Source organism: Crocodylus siamensis, chromosome 14, assembly GCF_052110815.1.
Source record: "Crocodylus siamensis isolate JL-2025a chromosome 14, ASM5211081v1, whole genome shotgun sequence".
Classification (NCBI taxonomy): domain Eukaryota; kingdom Metazoa; phylum Chordata; order Crocodylia; family Crocodylidae; genus Crocodylus; species Crocodylus siamensis.
This window is the reverse complement of record NC_143408.1, coordinates 28,464,945-28,481,144: the sequence shown is the minus strand read 5'-3', so window position 1 is coordinate 28,481,144 and position 16,200 is coordinate 28,464,945. Positions and strand designations below refer to the sequence as shown.

The 16,200-nt window shown below is 51.1% G+C and overlaps 2 protein-coding genes across 10 annotated transcripts in view; both read right to left on the bottom strand.

Moving 5' to 3' along the window:
- Positions 1-456: 456 nt before the first annotated feature.
- On the bottom strand, positions 457-3,022 carry TMEM25 (transmembrane protein 25). Of its 9 annotated transcripts, XR_016439181.1 has the most exons (6): positions 2,920-3,014; positions 2,552-2,853; positions 2,440-2,470; positions 2,124-2,283; positions 1,474-1,962; positions 457-1,209 (listed from the first exon to the last, which is right to left on the bottom strand). XR_016439181.1 is itself a non-coding variant. In XM_090027709.1 (5 exons), exons 1-5 carry the CDS (start codon positions 2,990-2,992, stop codon positions 1,889-1,891), a joined length of 771 nt encoding a protein of 256 aa, XP_089883835.1. In that variant the 5' UTR covers positions 2,993-3,022; the 3' UTR covers positions 1,756-1,888. The 9 variants fall into 9 exon arrangements, 6 of the variants coding, with proteins under 6 accessions (XP_089883835.1, XP_089883833.1, XP_089883837.1 ...); XR_016439180.1 differs by having other exon boundaries at positions 2,552-3,022; XR_016439182.1 differs by having other exon boundaries at positions 2,765-3,022.
- Positions 3,023-3,111: 89 nt separating this feature from the next.
- KMT2A (lysine methyltransferase 2A) overlaps positions 3,112-16,200 on the bottom strand; it is a 65,719-nt gene continuing 52,630 nt past the window's right edge. Inside the window, exons 28-36 of the mRNA XM_090027696.1 lie at positions 15,466-15,546; positions 13,932-13,996; positions 13,021-13,191; positions 12,359-12,433; positions 11,092-11,270; positions 10,500-10,603; positions 9,920-10,003; positions 9,387-9,516; positions 3,112-8,259 (exon numbers count right to left, since the gene is read on the bottom strand). Of these exons, the coding sequence (XP_089883822.1) occupies positions 7,984-8,259; positions 9,387-9,516; positions 9,920-10,003; positions 10,500-10,603; positions 11,092-11,270; positions 12,359-12,433; positions 13,021-13,191; positions 13,932-13,996; positions 15,466-15,546 (1,165 nt within the window). The 3' untranslated portion in view covers positions 3,112-7,983. The remainder of the gene's footprint in view (positions 8,260-9,386; positions 9,517-9,919; positions 10,004-10,499; positions 10,604-11,091; positions 11,271-12,358; positions 12,434-13,020; positions 13,192-13,931; positions 13,997-15,465; positions 15,547-16,200) is intronic.

Sequence of the window (16,200 nt, the reverse complement as noted above, 5' to 3'; positions counted from 1 at the left end):
TGGGCTCTGGGGAGCCAGGCAAACAATCCAGCAGTTGCTCCCCCTCCACTGTGACCTGCAAGCCAGCTCCAAGCCAGACAGATGCTGAGGAGGGGGACAGTAGTGTCATGCCCATCCTCCCCTGGGACCAACTGCTGCACTGTCTGCAATACGAGAACTGCTCCTTTGCTTCACCTGGGTCTGGTTGGTAGAACCTGCAAGGTGCACCAGAGCGGCCAGTGACCCCGACACCACAGGAAGGATGGAGCCCGTGCACTGCTTGGGTCCTGCCTGTGGCATCACATGACATGTGCCCCATCTCCAGTCTCAGCAGACACGGGCACATGCTGCAGAGCCAAAGCAGGTACTCGTGGTTTATTTACACCCACTCCAGCAGATTGGGGCCAGGGTCCTGCTGCACTTTGTAAAGGAGCCGATGGAACAGCAAGAGGGAGAAAGAATCAGCACGAGCTGCGCCACGCTGCAGTCTGGTTTATTGTGGTCAGAACAACTTCCAGCCCCAGCCTGGCACAGGCTGGTACGCTGGAAATGCAGATGTTACACAGGCGCATGCCTCAGCTAAGGGGGCAGCTGCGTGAAGCAACTCAGCGAATATGATGCATAGCTTAATGAACTACCCAGGGGCGGGTCAGCCGCAGTGGCCGTGTCTCCTCGATCCTGCTGCTTGGCCAGCCGTGCCAAGGCCCTGGGCTGATGTGGACATGAGGAAGGTGGCGAATGGCTGAAGAATCCTGCAGGAAAGAATGGGTCTTTCCAGATGCACAATCACAGGGCGAGGGGGCAGCAAGAGGCAAGGCCACAAGCAAGATGCGCAGCAGAGGCTGGATGGCTCAGAGCCCCTCAGGCCCGGAGCAACAGCAGCTGGGCCCCGTGGGGCTGCTGCACAGGGCAGCGAGGGTCCGCCGGTGTCTCCACCAGTGCCCTTGCATGCTGCAGTATCTGGGCCTGGGGGGTGCCCCCAGCATGCTCAGAGCTGCCCAGTGGAGCCGAGAGCATGGAAGGGATCTATCTCCCCAAAACACCCTATACAAAGCTCCCGTGGGTTGTTCCTCAGCGAAGCTCCTCTCGCAGGTGCCGTCTCCCTGCACTGTGCACTTCTCGCAGGGGCTGTCTGCCAGGTGCCTGGGCAGCCCGTGGCAGCTGTCCCACCCCAGAGCCAGTGCAGGCGCAGGCGAGGCGGCAGCAGGGGTGACTTGCTGTTTCAGCCTCCTGCAGAGCAGAGCAAGGGCGCAGAGCTGGACTTGCCCAGAACCCCTGCAACAACCGCACCTGGCCCCCACCACAATGCTGCCCAAGGCAGACCTATGCTGCCAAGAGCCCCCCGATGACGAGTCCAGCCTGGAGCCCGACCCCAGTCACAGGAAAGGTCAGACTCTGACCTCCAGGGCCCAGGCACCAGGCTGGACTTTGTTCAGAGCCAGGTTGGAAACCTGCCCCCAGCCCACGTGCCCCCCGCCAGGACAGGGACCTAACCTGTGCCCTCCTCCCCGGCGGTGGGGGGAGCTACAGCGATCCTTCTCCTCCACCCTCCGCAGCTGGTCAACACGGCTCGGCTCTCTCCACAGACAGCTGGGCTCCCACCTGCCTGCAGCTAAGGCTGCTGCACGCGCACGTTGCTCCTGCTGCCCTGGCCCTTTCCCAGGCCGTGGCTGGGAACACAGGCCAGCCCCACTCCCAGAACTGCCCCCGGCCCAGCGGACTCGTCCGCACGAGGTGCAGGGACGCAGGCCCCCGGATCAGAGAGTAGGGGAAACCTGGTGCTGTCGGAGGCTCTGGTGCTGCCACCCGCCCGTCCCGCCTCCCCGGATTTGGGAACCAGTCCCGGGTGACCTGCAGCATCGATGCCAGGACAGGGTGAATCTGGACCCCCTGGCGTTGCGCCACAGGCTCACAGCCAGATCTCGTCGCTGCTCATGCTGGAAACCTTGTAGAGGTGCCCAGCCATCGGCAACCGGACGAGACCTGGAAGGCAACAAAGCCCCTGGTCAGGGCCCTTCCAGCCAGCTGGGCCCGGGGCAGGCTCCCCCTCGCCCACCGGTGCTTACCCTGCACCCGCGGGCAGGGGCCCTGGCTGTGCCAGCCTCTTGCGGGGCACGGCTCCCCCCAGCGGCCCAGGCACCTACCCAGGCTGGTCAGGACCAGGTTGCTGTCTGGCTCCAGCAGCGCGGTGCCCTGCGCGGCTGGCGGGGGACGAGGAGGTGAGGAGCAGGAGCAGGTCCAGGGCAGGCCGGGCTCGCCCGGGGACACACCTTCGGCCCGCGGGCTTGGCGCCAGGTTGCGGAGCTGCAGGTCGGAGGGCAGCGAGGCGTGGTCCCGGGGCAGGCGGCCCGCTTTCAGCTCGGGGCAGTGGCTGCGGCAGGGCAGGGCAGGGGCTGGAGGGAGCCGCTGCCGGCCGGCCGGCCGGCCTCGGGCCCGCGCGCCGCTGCGGCCCGCGCTTACCTGGGAGGCGGCGTCCCGGGCGCCGCCGGGCCTGGGGGTGGGAGGCGGCTCAGAGCGGCCGGCCGGGCCGGGCCGGGCCGGGCCGGGCCGGGGGGGCCGGGCTCCGTCTCACCTGGCGGCCGCTCGGCCCGGCGGCACAGCGCGCCCACCACGCAGCTGAGGCACAGCACGGCGCCCAGGGCCAGGCCGCCGGCCGCCACCACGGCCACGAGCGGCAGCTCCACGCGCGCGTCCAGCAGGCCTGCGCGGGGCCCGGCTCAGCGCGGCGCGGCGCGGCGCGGCGGCCCCGCTCCCGCTCCCGCTCCCCTCCCGGCCCTCTACCTGCCCCGGGCGGCGGCGCGGGCGCGGAGGCGTTGCGGGCCCACGACAGGTTGGCCGCGGGCGGCGGCGGCGCGGAGCAGGGCGGCGCGGGCGCTGCGGACGGAGCGGGCTCAGGCGGGGAGGCGCCCCCAGGGCCCGCGCCCCCGGCCCGGCCCCTACCTGCGCGCGGCGCCCGCGGCAGCCCCAGCCCCCGCCCGGGGCCGCCCCCGCTCCCGCTCCCCGCCGCCTCCATGGGCGCCGCCGCCGCCCGCCCCGGCCCGCGCCGCACTGCGCCGGGAGCGAGCCCGTGCCCGAGCCCCGGCCGCCCGCCCCGCCCCCCCCCGCGCTAGGCACGGCACAGGCAGGCGGGGCAGCCATAAACTTGACATGTTTATTAATTAAACTATCACTTAAATAAAAAAAAGTGCATAGAAAATAAACATGTTTAAAAACTCCTTTTGTTTTTACAACTATGTACACGGGTTTTTACATTCAGGCTCTCGCGAGCGTTCAGCATTTCTCACGATTAAAGTATTTCCTTCGTCCCCGGCAGGGAGCTAACACTGATGCACTTGAGACGCGTTTCCTCCTGTTTTTGTTTTTTTGTTTTTAAAACCAGAATCTTGGAAGAACACAAGAAAAAAAAAGAAATCAAAAGCTTCGTTATACATGATACGTTGTCAAGAAGTGTATCTCTAGAACATAACCTTGCCGTTGTAGAGCTTTTATTTTACTTTTGAAACAATTATTCACCTACCTGTATTTACTAAAGAGACTGTTAAGTTTAATCAAAGAAACACCACAAGTATAGTTCTTGGTTGATAGACAAAGCTACAGTACCTTGTTAAAAAGATACCAGGAAAGCACAGAGCACATTTTTCCCTATATGCAGGTGGAACCCCAACATTCATAACCCAAAAAGAAAGAGAAAGGAAAAAGAAAAGAAGAAGCCCGAGTTGTACAAGTACTGACTGGTAACACTGACGGGCAGGAACGGCCTCAGGCCGGGGAGCTCCGGGGGCCGAGCTGCGGCCGGGAGCGCTCCCCCCGCCTGCAGCACTGGGCACCGGTGCCGCGCGAGCTGCCGGCCCGGAAGTCCACGGCTCGATTTCTTTCCCACCTTTGTTAGCAACTGTAACACAATCCTTATCTATAGTGTTAAGAGAATTAAAAGCCATGGACCGATACTCAACTAGGCTTCATTACACGGTGCATTACTATATTAGTTCCTATATATATATCATATTTATAGTCATTAAAAAAAAAAACTTGCAGGTGTGTTGAGTATGGACCAGTAGTATGGATCTGAATGGCATGATTCTGCACAAAGACCATCTCACTGAAGAACCTGGTATTGCTTTCAAATAAAAGAAAAATCCAAAGAAAAAGAAAAGAAAAAAAAAAAAAAGAACAAGATTATACCCAGCCCTTTGCAATGACCCGCTTTTCCTTTAAAAAAAAAAACAAACAAAAAAAACCCAACCTTGGTTTGTACAAATAAAAATAAACGCCTTAAAGTTTGACTTTTAGTATTTTCAGATATCATGATCTATGTCAGTCCTTATAAAATATACATTCATATATTGGGAAGCTGCACTGTGCTCACTGTTAGCTGAGCAGGACAGGGTCGGGGTGCTCAGCTGACACGAATCGCTGGAAACAAATGCTAGCTGCCAAGGCTCCTGCCCACCTTCCTGCTGTCGTTTCAAATCCTACGTGAACAAACACCTCCGCGCCAGACAGACCGGTGAGCAACAGCAGAGGGGGAGCCCAAGGGACGCCAGCCCAGCCTGCAGGTCAGCACAATTCAGCTTCTCTGGTTTACAGACAGTTTCACTGGCCACAGCGGCTCCCGGGGAACGGCAGCCACAACAGGTATAGCAGCAAAGCATTCAGCGAGCCGGATCTCCACCAGATCCGGCTGCTCCATCCACCCTCACAGCAGAGGTAATTCCTGGGGTCTGGTTCTCAGGGGCACTCGGGTGGCATCGCATCGCTCCCGTTTGCTCCTTCACTTGGTTGAACCCTTCCTAATTCAGAGGGGCTTGGGGCAGTCCCTTTCCCGATTCAAGCTCCCTCTCAGCACGGGTTTCTGGTGAGGACTGTTTTGCTGATCAGGCAGCTGGGAGCTAAACAGAAGTTTGGCAGGAGACAAGAATGGGATTTTGGTCAGCTACAGCAACTGCCTCGCACTCTGCCAGACCAAGGGAAACAGTGGAGGGCGAAGGAGAACAAGACTGGACTGAACTACTTTGAAATTGAAAATCCGTGGGTGTACCCCACGTCGGGACCGTCCGCACGCTGCCATCGAGAGCGGCGCCTGTGGACGCAGGGCCGAGGCTTCCCCAGACAAGCTTCCGGGCCTCTGTGTGCGTGCGTGCCCAAACTGTCAGTGCATCAATTCGTCTCGATAGCCAACGCAGCTTTGATTTGATTTCTCCTTTGAAAACGTTTACAAAATAATCACACAGTGCAATAAACAAAGGAAACCAGCCATTCCTGACCCTTCTGAGCGCCGCCATTCCTTCTCGCGTCAGAGGAAGAGGTCTTTGGGGCTGGATGGCACAGGTCAGGAGTGCTAAGCGGTGAGCCTTAAGGAGTTATCAATCAGTGCTGGCCACTTTCCACAGGCACAGCAGCCTCCGACTCTGCTAACCCTGCCAACGGCAGGTGCCTGCCCACGGGACCGGCTGGAACGGGCACATCACAAAGGGAAAGCGCTCATTTCCATGACACGGGCGCTCTGGGCCAAGCGCCCGCATGAGCCCGAGTCCCAGAGCGCAGCTAACCCAGAACAAGAGCCAGGCCGAGGGCTGGGGCGCTACCGCTTCACTACATTTCCACAGGACCGCGGTTTCATGGTTGGAGAGCTGGAAATTTTCCTAAGGGGGAAAACCCACTCCAAACCTCTCCTCAGTGCATCTCCTTTCAGGACAGCGCGGTGAGTGACGGGAGACTGGACCTTCCCTGCGACTCAGCGCGCTCCGCAGGCGAAGCGGCGGCGACCCCGCCGGAGCCGCAGAGACCGCTCGCGCTCAGCCAGCACCTCGGCAGAAATCGACAAGAGACGTCCATTCTGCAAGATCCAAGCAGATGGAGTGGGATAGGAAATTCGCATTTCCTGCGGAGTTAATTCATCCTTCTGAGTCCTGAACCAAAAGGCTGGAACATGAGAAGACACTGAGGATTATTCCCTTCCCCTTCCTCCTCGTCTAGGGCAGGGCACTGCCATGTGGCAGGCAGAGTCATGCCGCCTTCTGCTCAGGGGACAGGAGAACTGTACCAAAAAAAACTTCTGAAAAGTCAAATTCCTCCCAAGTAGGGCAATTCTTCCCTCTGTCCCCACCTCAACAAGTCTACATATGATTACGGTCCAGCCACTGCTTCCAGGAAACAGTTACTTAAGTCAACGAGGCAGAACAAGATTAAAAGTCAGATAAAAATCAAAAAGTACCCCCTCTCTGAAGGATCAGACTGTGTCCACCCAGATATTTCCTATAATCGTCCTATGAAAATAAAAAAATCATTAAAAACCGATTCTCTTAAATTAGGATAATACCACTGTTTAAAAATAGCCTCATCATAAGTGCTTCTCCCTATGAAGTGCTTCTCATAGAAAAATATACAAAATATATTTACATTTATAAAATCTTAAATACTCAACTGTAAACAGAACAGTAAAATCCAATGACTTAATTTAGCAGGTCTGGGGATTTTTTTTTTTTTTTTTTTTAATTTTAATTCTTTTGAAGGCGTGGAGCAGACCCAAACAGGATAGGGTTATGCTGCTTAGACCAGGACGATAGTGTCATTCAGTTTTGCTCTTAGAAGTGGGTTTGCTATTTCAGTTTCAGTACAAGGATTTAAATTGTGGCAGCGACAAACTCGTCTCCTAAACAGCTGAGCCTCAACAGAAGTATTTGTTGAAAGTGGTTAGTGTTTGTCTTTGCATTTCTAGCGAGCACTTATACTCGGTTTGGGTGCTTATTCCTATGTCTGATGGGGGAGAACGAAGTAACTGTATCCTAGAAACGGATCAGAGGAAGGTGTCTAGAGAAAATCGCTCATCTGCCCAATTCGTATCCTACTATGTTATTTAAAGTCATCTGATCAGAGCTTCTCCTGCTGAAGCCTCTGCACCTGCTCTTCCCACGGTCTGCCCTGGAGCGCTACCAGGATGCTCCCAACGCAGAACAGCAGCCAGTTATCCTCCTTTGCCCACAGATTTCTGCCTCCTGGGCTGGCCCGGGGCGCGCGGTGGGCCTCTAGCATTTCAGTGCAACTAGAAGAGCCTTCAGCTCCTTCAAGGAGGGAGAGGGCCCATTTCTGAAAGCAGGAATGCGGGGAAGGGGACGGGGGTGTTGCTGAAGTGAGAAGAGCTTTCCTCAGAGTCTTCACTGGAAACCCTGAGCAGACCAGCCGCTTGGTGACAAGTTAGCACGAGCCCTCTCCTTCCCTTCCCTACATGCAGCCAGGACTCTCTTTATACAAGTGCAGGAATTTCAGAGGGAAATTCTTTTCGGTTCACTCGCAAGCTGCTGCCATTTGTCCTGCCCCCACGCTCTCCCTGGGCCACAACAGAGAACAGCCCAAGCCAAAGCGATGCGCTGGGCCACCCGTGCCGCACAAGGCCAGGTCCCAGGCAGCTCAACAATAGTGTTTTGGAGATGCATAGCAGACGGAACAACAGAGACTGAGAAGACGGTGCCGGAGCTGGTTGGTGGGACAGTCTCTGTCTAGGAGACAAGCCCAGCCAAATCCTGTGCTTTTTTCCCCCCCCCCCCCCCCAAACTTGTGACACAGCAAGCAAAGGAAACTGAAAACTCCACATTCCTGCTCCCAGCAGATTAATCATGCTGAGCTGAGACTAGATCAGAGACCGCTGTCTGCAGCTGGGTCTGGGCGCGTTTCCATTCATATCTACTTCCTTCCCTCTCCCACCCGCTAATCTCAGCAAAACAAACAAATGCCGGGGGAAGAAAGAGGGCATTGGGAAAAGCAACACAATCCTACTGAGGATCTTCTCCGATCGCCCATGTCTTTCATAAAGGTAAGTGTGCGCATGTGAGACATGAAGATGTGGACTCCAACAGAGAAGTACAGCCACCACTTAGGTCCCCGAGCCCAGTCCATCTTCATTCTGGTCTCTGTCCCCCCTTTCCCTTGCAAAGACCGGGGAAGGGATGCATTGTAGCTTTGGTTCACCCCAGGCCCTTCAGGGCTCACTTGCAGCTCACAAAAGTTCTAGTTTAAAAACTTCCTGCACTTCTTGGCGCCGCAGTTACAGAGCAGCTTGTTGCTGGCATCCTCAATGGGGAATTTGTAGTCGTAAGTGAGCTCCTCCCCACGGTAGATTTTGCGCATGGCGAAGATGACGATGTGTTTCTGGCCATCAATGTTGATGACCCGGGAGTAGCAGTTGGGCTCACATGAGTGGTTGATAAAGCGGGCTGCATTCCCGTGCATGGTGGCATCTACCACCTCAGAGTCGTCAATACGGAACATGTAACAGCCAATCCCCTAGAGGAGAGAGAGGCAATTAGAGCTCAGGGGAGCCGAGAAGCCCAATTCCCTGCTTGGACGCTGCTCCTGTCATGACAGCCAACCATCTAGCATCCAGGTCTTTGTGGGGCCACAGTCCCCTCTGGACGCTAGCGGCTACCTTGTTTGTAAGACACTTGTCTAAGTCATTTCATTCCCGTGTCCTCTCAACCATCTGTGGTTTTGATGCAGGCTGAGGCATTTCCTAACCCCCTGGAGGAAGTCAAGGAAGTGCTGGAAAAATCTGGGAATCCCTTTGGAAAAGGGGAACTCTAAACAGTCATCTGCAGTTCCTACACCTCCGGAAGCCTGCACGGCTTTCACCCCACCCTTGCATCCACAGACATTTACGTTCGCGGAACCGCACTGGACAAGGTCCAGCAAGGATTCGGGCCCAGCCTCTGCAAACGCCTCCTGGAGTTAATCATTCTAGCCTGCATTGGAAGTAGCTCGTTTTGAAGTCACCAGAACCATGTCTGAGCTCCATCAACAAAAAGCACCTGAGGCTCACAGATGTACACCCTTCCCCTTTCCTACCACTACATTAGCTATAGCATTCCTTTCCTAACATTATCCGGCAAGACTGATAAGAAAGAGGCTTCAAGAAGAGAACTACTGCTGTGCACACAGGAGAAACAGCCAAGCAAGGAGCATTTACACGTTTAGATTTTCTCCAAAGCAGACGTCAGAATTTCTATTTTGGTTTGGTGTCTACAATTTACGTGGCAAAATTCATCATCATCTAGTGGCCAACACAGAAAGAGCAGCCCAAAACGCTACCGACTTGGATCCTGGCTATGGTACCAAAACCCTCTGTGCCCTTGGCGAGACAGTTCAACTCCTCTGCTTTCATCTCTCTGTCTACATTCCCTTACCCTACGGAGCGCCACAAGGAATACTTCTTTGGAGACAAATACAATGGAAACTCTAGGACTCCACAAACTCGGTGTATGCACGTATCAGAATTAGACAAGGCTTTAGTTTCATGATCCCCATTAAAGGCTTTAATCATCAGTTTCCCCCTTGGTGCGCTTCCTCTGACTCACAACAGGGGTAATGAGATTTATTGTGCCTTTTAAAAATGCCTATGAAAGCCCATAACTCACCTTACTGTCATAGTACTTCTCTCGTTTGTCAGTGAGGATGGAACGAATGACATTGCCTGAATATTCAATCACCATCTCACCTGCATCGATGTTCCTTTTGCAGAACAGGCCCCGTCCATGGATGGGAGACCTGGCAAAAGAAACAGCAATGAAGCTTGATCCTATTTGTCAGTTTAAGATCAGGAACACTTTAGTGCTCCTCATTGAAAGGGACCAAGGATTCAACCTCCTCACCCTGTTGCTATTATACAGTAGTACCCAGAACATCATCAGGTTCCCCACCCACCCACAGAATAAATGCCTGAGCTATTACCACAGTGTGCTGGAGGGAACAAGTGCTTTGTACTAAGGAGCAGCTGTTCAAAGATTTTTGACCTGAAAACAGAGGGAAGAGAAGAAGGAAGAAGGAAAAACCTCCTTCCTCCCCCAGTATTCTAGGCAGACTTTAGGATGGTTTCTTTTTTCCTTTTTTTGAATTTTGCACCCCTGTGACAGAGGCCCAGGCTGAAAGCACCAGGCTGAAAGCACCATACCTGTAGACACCAACTGCCTCCTTGGAGGTTTTCTTCAAGTGCCGGAACCGCATGGGCATTGGCAGGTCCATACTAGTTGCCCTCCTAGAAGAAAGGCTCAGTTAAGCGATCACCTTTATTTAAAGAGCCACGTGTTAGTTGGCATAGTTTAAAAAAAAAATATTAACATTTCATCATCGTGACGCTGCAAACCGAAAGTGCCCCGAGAAAGCAGCCAGGATTGCTACCACGATCTTTACGTTTTGCATGCTGTCTGTAATTAGCCCCTTCTCCCAGACAACTCCTTACTTCTAGCTAGTTCTCTGTCCTGAAAAAGGGTATTCATCTCGTCTTCCAAAGTTCTGGTCAAAACAATTTGTCGTTGCATGGAAATAAAAGTTGAAGAACTTGCCTTTTGGGTCATCCTTGATAGTCAGTTCCTTTGCTAATGAACAATTCTCCTACAGCTTATTTTCTAGTGCTCTGCAGATTTTAAGTTGTGATCTCACTCTAGAAGGTGCAATAGATAAGATCAAGAGATCTGTTTTTTTATCCAGCTCGTGCCTCCTTTCTTTTGGGAGTCTTAAAACCTTCTGCTTACCGTGCCGACTTCAGCTGTACCTCTTCCTCTTCCTCATCGTTGGGGTTGTACTCTGGTGGCTGCCGGTGTTTAGAAGCCAGGAAATTGAACATGTCAAAGGCAGACTTCCTAAGGTTCAAGGAGCGAGAAGCGTTCAAATAAAAGTGACTCAAAATCCTGTTTCAACAGCATTTTGGTAGTTTTGCCTGCTGCAAGAGCTACGCCTACTTATTATCCTCTCTCTCCCCTAGCCTGCTTCAATGCTTGCTCTGAATGAGTGCTCAACCCTCCACTGCCTGCAGCTTTGTAAGGCAGCAACGCAACAGTTACATCATTTGCCAGGGATGAATGGGTAGCAAGCTAGGCCACTCTGCTAATTTTAGTCTACTGCGGCCTGGCAAAGCCAGGCCGACGGACCGTGCAAGAAAGCGGTGTACACATCCGGGAAGACCTGTCATTGATCTTACGTTTGGAAGGTGCTAAGATTGGTTACTTTTTGCTGAAAGCTGACAGCGTGTTGTAAATATAGTGTATGCTTTACCATTTACCAGGAAAAGTCTCTCTCAACCCAGCCAGTGGATTTAGCAAACCCCGCCCAGCACAAAGCCCCCACTTGCCTCAGGTGGACTTCAGCCCTAGCAGAGCCATGTGGGTTCAGCGGGGGTTCATTGGCCTCCTCCGGTTTGTGAAACCTAAACTTGTAGTTGTGGCAGTGCTTTGCTCCGTAGAGCTGCTCAATGAGGAACACCACAGCATCGTGGATAATCCCCAGCATTCTCAGACCATTCACACCTAGAGAGAGAACAAAGGAAAAGGGCTAAGAAACCAAGGCCATTCGGAAAATCCAGCAGCCTGGTACAGACTAGTGGACGCACTAGATTTAACTCCTGCCACTTGGTTAACAAGTTCTAATAAAAACTGAAAAACCTCTTGTTTCAGTCAAAGCAGCAAGAAATGTCCTCAAGATACTGCTGAAAAATTCCAAGAGGGTGGATTTTTGACACTATTACACTGGTCAGAATGCCAACTCCTATTATAGGAGTGTAAGCAGTCTTCGAGAAATCGCACACTATTTGATAGCCTGCTCCTTTCACAGCATCTGACATTCACCTTTTGCTCACAAAAGCTTATGCATCTCTGATTCAGTTAGTCCAAGGTGTACCTCTACCCTGAATTCTGCCTGACTTCAGACTGACCCTGCTATCTACCTCCCCCTGTTTCAGTAAGAAAATACACCAGGCCTTATGACAAAGGTAGCTGTGAGCCTCTCTCTTGTACACTTCACTGTTACACCGGCACATCTCCAGAGAGAAAACGTCTCTCTGCTGTGTTAAACAACTTCGGATCAGTCTCACGATACATCAAAATAAGCACCGCTTTTGGAAAAGACCACAAATACCCAATTGGCCAGCCACCGTCTATTAAGAGAAACAGTTTAATTTGCCTAGATATGCATCTTTTAAAAAAGGGAATGAGATTGCCTAAGATTTGTACCACAAGCCTGTCTCTCTCAGCATGGAGTAGCTTGCTCCATGTGTCACCAACAAAAGCCACTACATTCTTACCAGCACAGAAGTGAGTGCATCAGCAGCAGTATAAGTACCAGCCCAAGTCGTTGACTCCATCCTTCTCACAAATGTAACTTTTGCTGCAGATACACTGGATCTCTTATTTACACAAACCTTGAGGAGTTGTCCCTGCTTAAATCAATATTTGCTGACAAAGGTGCGTTTCTCCACCTGAAGCAAGCTCTCTCCTTGCCACCAGCCTTTTTTCTTCTGAAAACTTCTCATTTCAACATCCTCTCAAAATTGTGTGTGTTCTGTTCCTACAACACCCTGGTTTTCAAAGAAGGAATGACATAGGCACTCAGGTGCTACCTGCAAATGACAGCTGCTTCAGCCGGGCATTGGAACGAGCTTCCTGAACTTTGTCAATCAGCGATTTCCAGGCATCTGTGATGACAGAATAGAAGCCAAGATAGTAAGAGAAGATGCACATTTAGCCAGGGAGCCTGGAACAGGTGCCTTGCTGTGCCTCTCCACTTTCCCTCCTCACTCGGTCACACAGCTGTCTGCAGGATGGATGTGCACACAGAGGCAGCACATAAGAACATCTAGCGGGACTCTCCTGCAGCGGTGTGCTTAAGCCCACTGACAACTATACAGGGAATTGCAGTGAAAGGCCATGAGCTCACTGCTCTTGCACTTAACAGCTTCCACCCTCTGCAACAATAAATGTCTGATGCCAATGCAACTCAGATGTTCTTACGGTTTTCCGTAACAGTACCCAGAGGCCATAAAGCCAGATCCATGTTAATCACTTGTTTTGTCCCACCCTAAAGCTATCAACACCATTGGTCAACAAAGTTAAACTAAACCAGACGCTCTGGCATTAAGGGATCCGCTCCACAGCTGTGTGACAAACAGAAGGGAAGTTTATTTTGGGGAAGCTCGATGCAGAGATCTGTTTCTCAAAATATATACGTTTACCTTTGCAACAAAAAAAACTCAGAGCTGCAAACAATAACCACAGTTCTCACCTTCAAAGCTTTCCGCGCAAATCTGAAAGCCATCATCACTCGAGATCTCAAAAACCAGCCCTTTCTTTGGCTTCTTTTCACCAAGGCTCTCTTTCCTCTTTTGCTCCTGCTGCAGCAAAACAATAAGCGGGGAGCTGAAAGTACCTTCCTCTTCCTCAAGATTTTTGGAACCTGAAAAAAAAGCAGGCAGGCCAGCGTGAAGATCCAGGTGGACAGAGCAACTTTTCAGTTGGTCTCCCACCACTGATGAAAGGATGCCCTCGGGGCGAAGGGAGTTTCACTGGCTTGAGCTGATCATGATTTTAAAATTCCATCAAAACTTAGCACAAAGAGTTACTAATGTTCCAGGATCACGGCACAGGGACCTCAAGACTGGAACAAGCTACCAAACTGCCTCTTATGAGCATCCATAGGATTTATTAAAAAAGAAAAAAAGAATTACAGGTCTCCGATAAGGCTCACCACTGACAAAGAGGAGAAGGAGAGCTGCTGCTGGTGAGACGACAGCTTTACCACCAGCTGTTGCTGCCTACTTTGTAAATGGGCATCAGGTTGATGAGTAGATTATAGCTTCAAATCAGTGTTTTGGTTTTTTGAGTTTTGTTTTTGTTTTTTTTTTTTTTTTTTTAATTTTTAGCTGTCCTGGAGCTCTCATTTCCTGCACTTGTGAGATTTGCCTCACAAGAAGCATGGCTTCAAGCCTGGATTGTACACAGGAGTTTCAATCCAGAAACTACTACAATCTAGCAAACATGTCACATTCATTGCTCTGAACAGAACGTGCCTCCTTCCAAAACTCATAAAACAGCAGCTCAAGCGCTCTCTGAAGAGAGGTCAAGTCTGTAAGCTGTTCCCTGTAACCCAATACAAGAGGCTGCCAGAACACAGCACGTTTGGAAGATACGACATACCTGCATTTTCCTGTTCATTTGCTGTATTCTGCACAGACTGCGATTCCGGAAGGACTGCCATTTGCCTTGGGGAAAGAGGAAAAGGAGGGGAAAAATGAAATACATAAAGCTTGACAATACCCCACCCTGCAGAAGGCAGCTACTGCTTTTCTGTGCCCAAGCCAGTTCTAACTACATGCGTGTTGTTTAAAGAGGAATGCTAACTCCAACTTTTTAAAAACAGACTCAGTTAGGAACAAGGCCAGATTCTGATCAAAGGCTCCTTCCTTATTCCTGTTCCAAGTTTGTTTTATGAAGGGGAACTCTTTAAATAATATTTGCGCGCAAAATATTTTCGGAAGCTTTTCTCCTCGTCTGTAGATGTGTATAAAGGTACTGACAGGGGGGAGAAATTGCCAGCACAAGGCCACAATGAACCACATGGCACAAAAGAGTACACTCAGGGAAAAGAAAGGCTACTTTTTCCCAAGCTAATTTTGATACAATGATCTTGGGCCTGTGCGTGTACTACTGTAATTGGCAGAAAGGATTCAGATCACCATTCCGTATCATCAGGCATACACTAGCCCACCATGCAGCAATCAACTCCAAACTACAGCATTCACTGGCAAGATCCATCCTCAAGTCACTGCCCGCTGTGATCAGCCACTGCGAATCAAGACTCCCCACACTACAAAGCAGCACTCAAGTGCTGGGACCATCGACGCAGTCTCCTGCGTCCACTCCGGGATACTACCTACTCACGTGTCTCTCATTCACGTATTAATCAAGACAAAGCTTTGCGCCATTTTAAACCTAGAACAGCACCAGTAAGGAACCAGGCCTACAGTTTTCAGCCACAAGTTCCTAAGTGTCCATTTAAGTACACCTACTAACTAAGACACCGATAAATGTTACCACTATATGATTGGGAGCAGATTAACAAAAACCTGTGACACATGTCATTAAGTCCCAGGGAGGGGAAGGGCTCACCTGACAAAACCCACAACAGACTGGTTCCCTTTAAATAGCAGAGGAGCCAAGGACTGAACGGATCATGGACACTAAACTCCTCTCTAGACTGCAAGAGACTGAAGATACCTGGCTGCACAGGAAGGCTTGTGCTGCTGTCCCTGCTTCGTAAATTAAGGATTTGGGATTTTTAAGACTGCTCATCTGATCGCTTTTAACAGCCCTAAAAGTATATCCACAAAACAAAACAGATAGGCAAATGTGTGTGTATTGCGAGGGGGTTTTTTTTGTGTTTTTTTAAGGAATTTAGTCCTGAAGTGAATATTCAAGAAGCAAATCAGCTCAAGTGAAAGTGCATTTTTCACTGGCATTTCCGAGGCACATGTTGCTGTTGTGCATCAAGTTAAATTATCTTCCTGCCAGACTAACAAAGGGTTTGGCATTGGGATAAAAAGTGACTAGACATTCCAGACTGAAAGCTCCCGATGCATTTTAGTTAAACCATACACAAGGTGGGAAAAAGAGTCGGATGTGTTTTCAAAATGCTGAATACAAACCAGCAAAAGGTCTGCTTTCTGCTTACCCTGTCGGCTGCCCACACTGTTTTTGCGGTGGCTGATCTACGTTTGCTGAATCCTGCATGTCCGTTTTCGCTGCAGGAGCCCTGCAACAAAGATTTAGGGTCATCTGAAAGACCGGGCAAGCAGCATGCATCATAAACGAGACTGAAGATACTTTAGTCACAATGGCTCCTCTGGGAGTTCCCACAAGCGAGTCAACATTTCAGCAAACAACAGAAATAAGAACAAATGTTCCTGTGTGGCCAGGAAACAGATCCTACTTCTAAGGTTTGAGAGCAAAACTCAAGACCTGTGCTTCAAAAATGCAGTGCTGGCAGGACAGGACGAGATACAAGCACAACGAATAACCACGTGCATAAAGCCAAGGGGTGACTGCATTCACGATTATATATTGGCACAGCCACCAAAAACACTTAACTGGATAATATGGATGAAGACTGATTACGGGAAGAAAAGCAGGTTTTTTTAGTTCTAAGTTCCCTTTCTTTATAAATTCTGGATCAACTGCTCTGCAAAACAGATCAACTGTATGACACTAAAAATTCAAGGCACGGACACACACAGAAATTGAGACCTGGTTGCCAGTTAGCGACATTCTGGAACATTTCAACTGTACACGTGTCCGCAGCCGCTAACCGATCAGGGTAAGAGGGGCATTCAGTAGCACTAACACCAACAGTTCTTTTGGGCAGCTCCCAAGAATTACAGGATCGCACTACATTTCTGGTGGCCTTGAT

What these genes read in the sequence shown, in the direction of transcription:
- TMEM25 (XM_090027705.1), bottom strand. Translation starts at nt 2,992, where the DNA reads ATGGAGGCGGCGGGGAGCGGGAGCGGGGGCGGCCCCGGGCGGGGGCTG. An exon ending in CCCGGGACGCCGCCTCCCAG is followed by an intron (nt 2,351 to 2,439) that starts GTAAGCGCGGGC and finishes GCCCTGCCGCAG; the next exon opens with CCACTGCCCCGAGCTGAAAG. An exon ending in CCCCTGCCCGCGGGTGCAGG is followed by an intron (nt 1,963 to 2,045) that starts GTAAGCACCGGT and finishes GTTGCCTTCCAG; the next exon opens with GTCTCGTCCGGTTGCCGATG.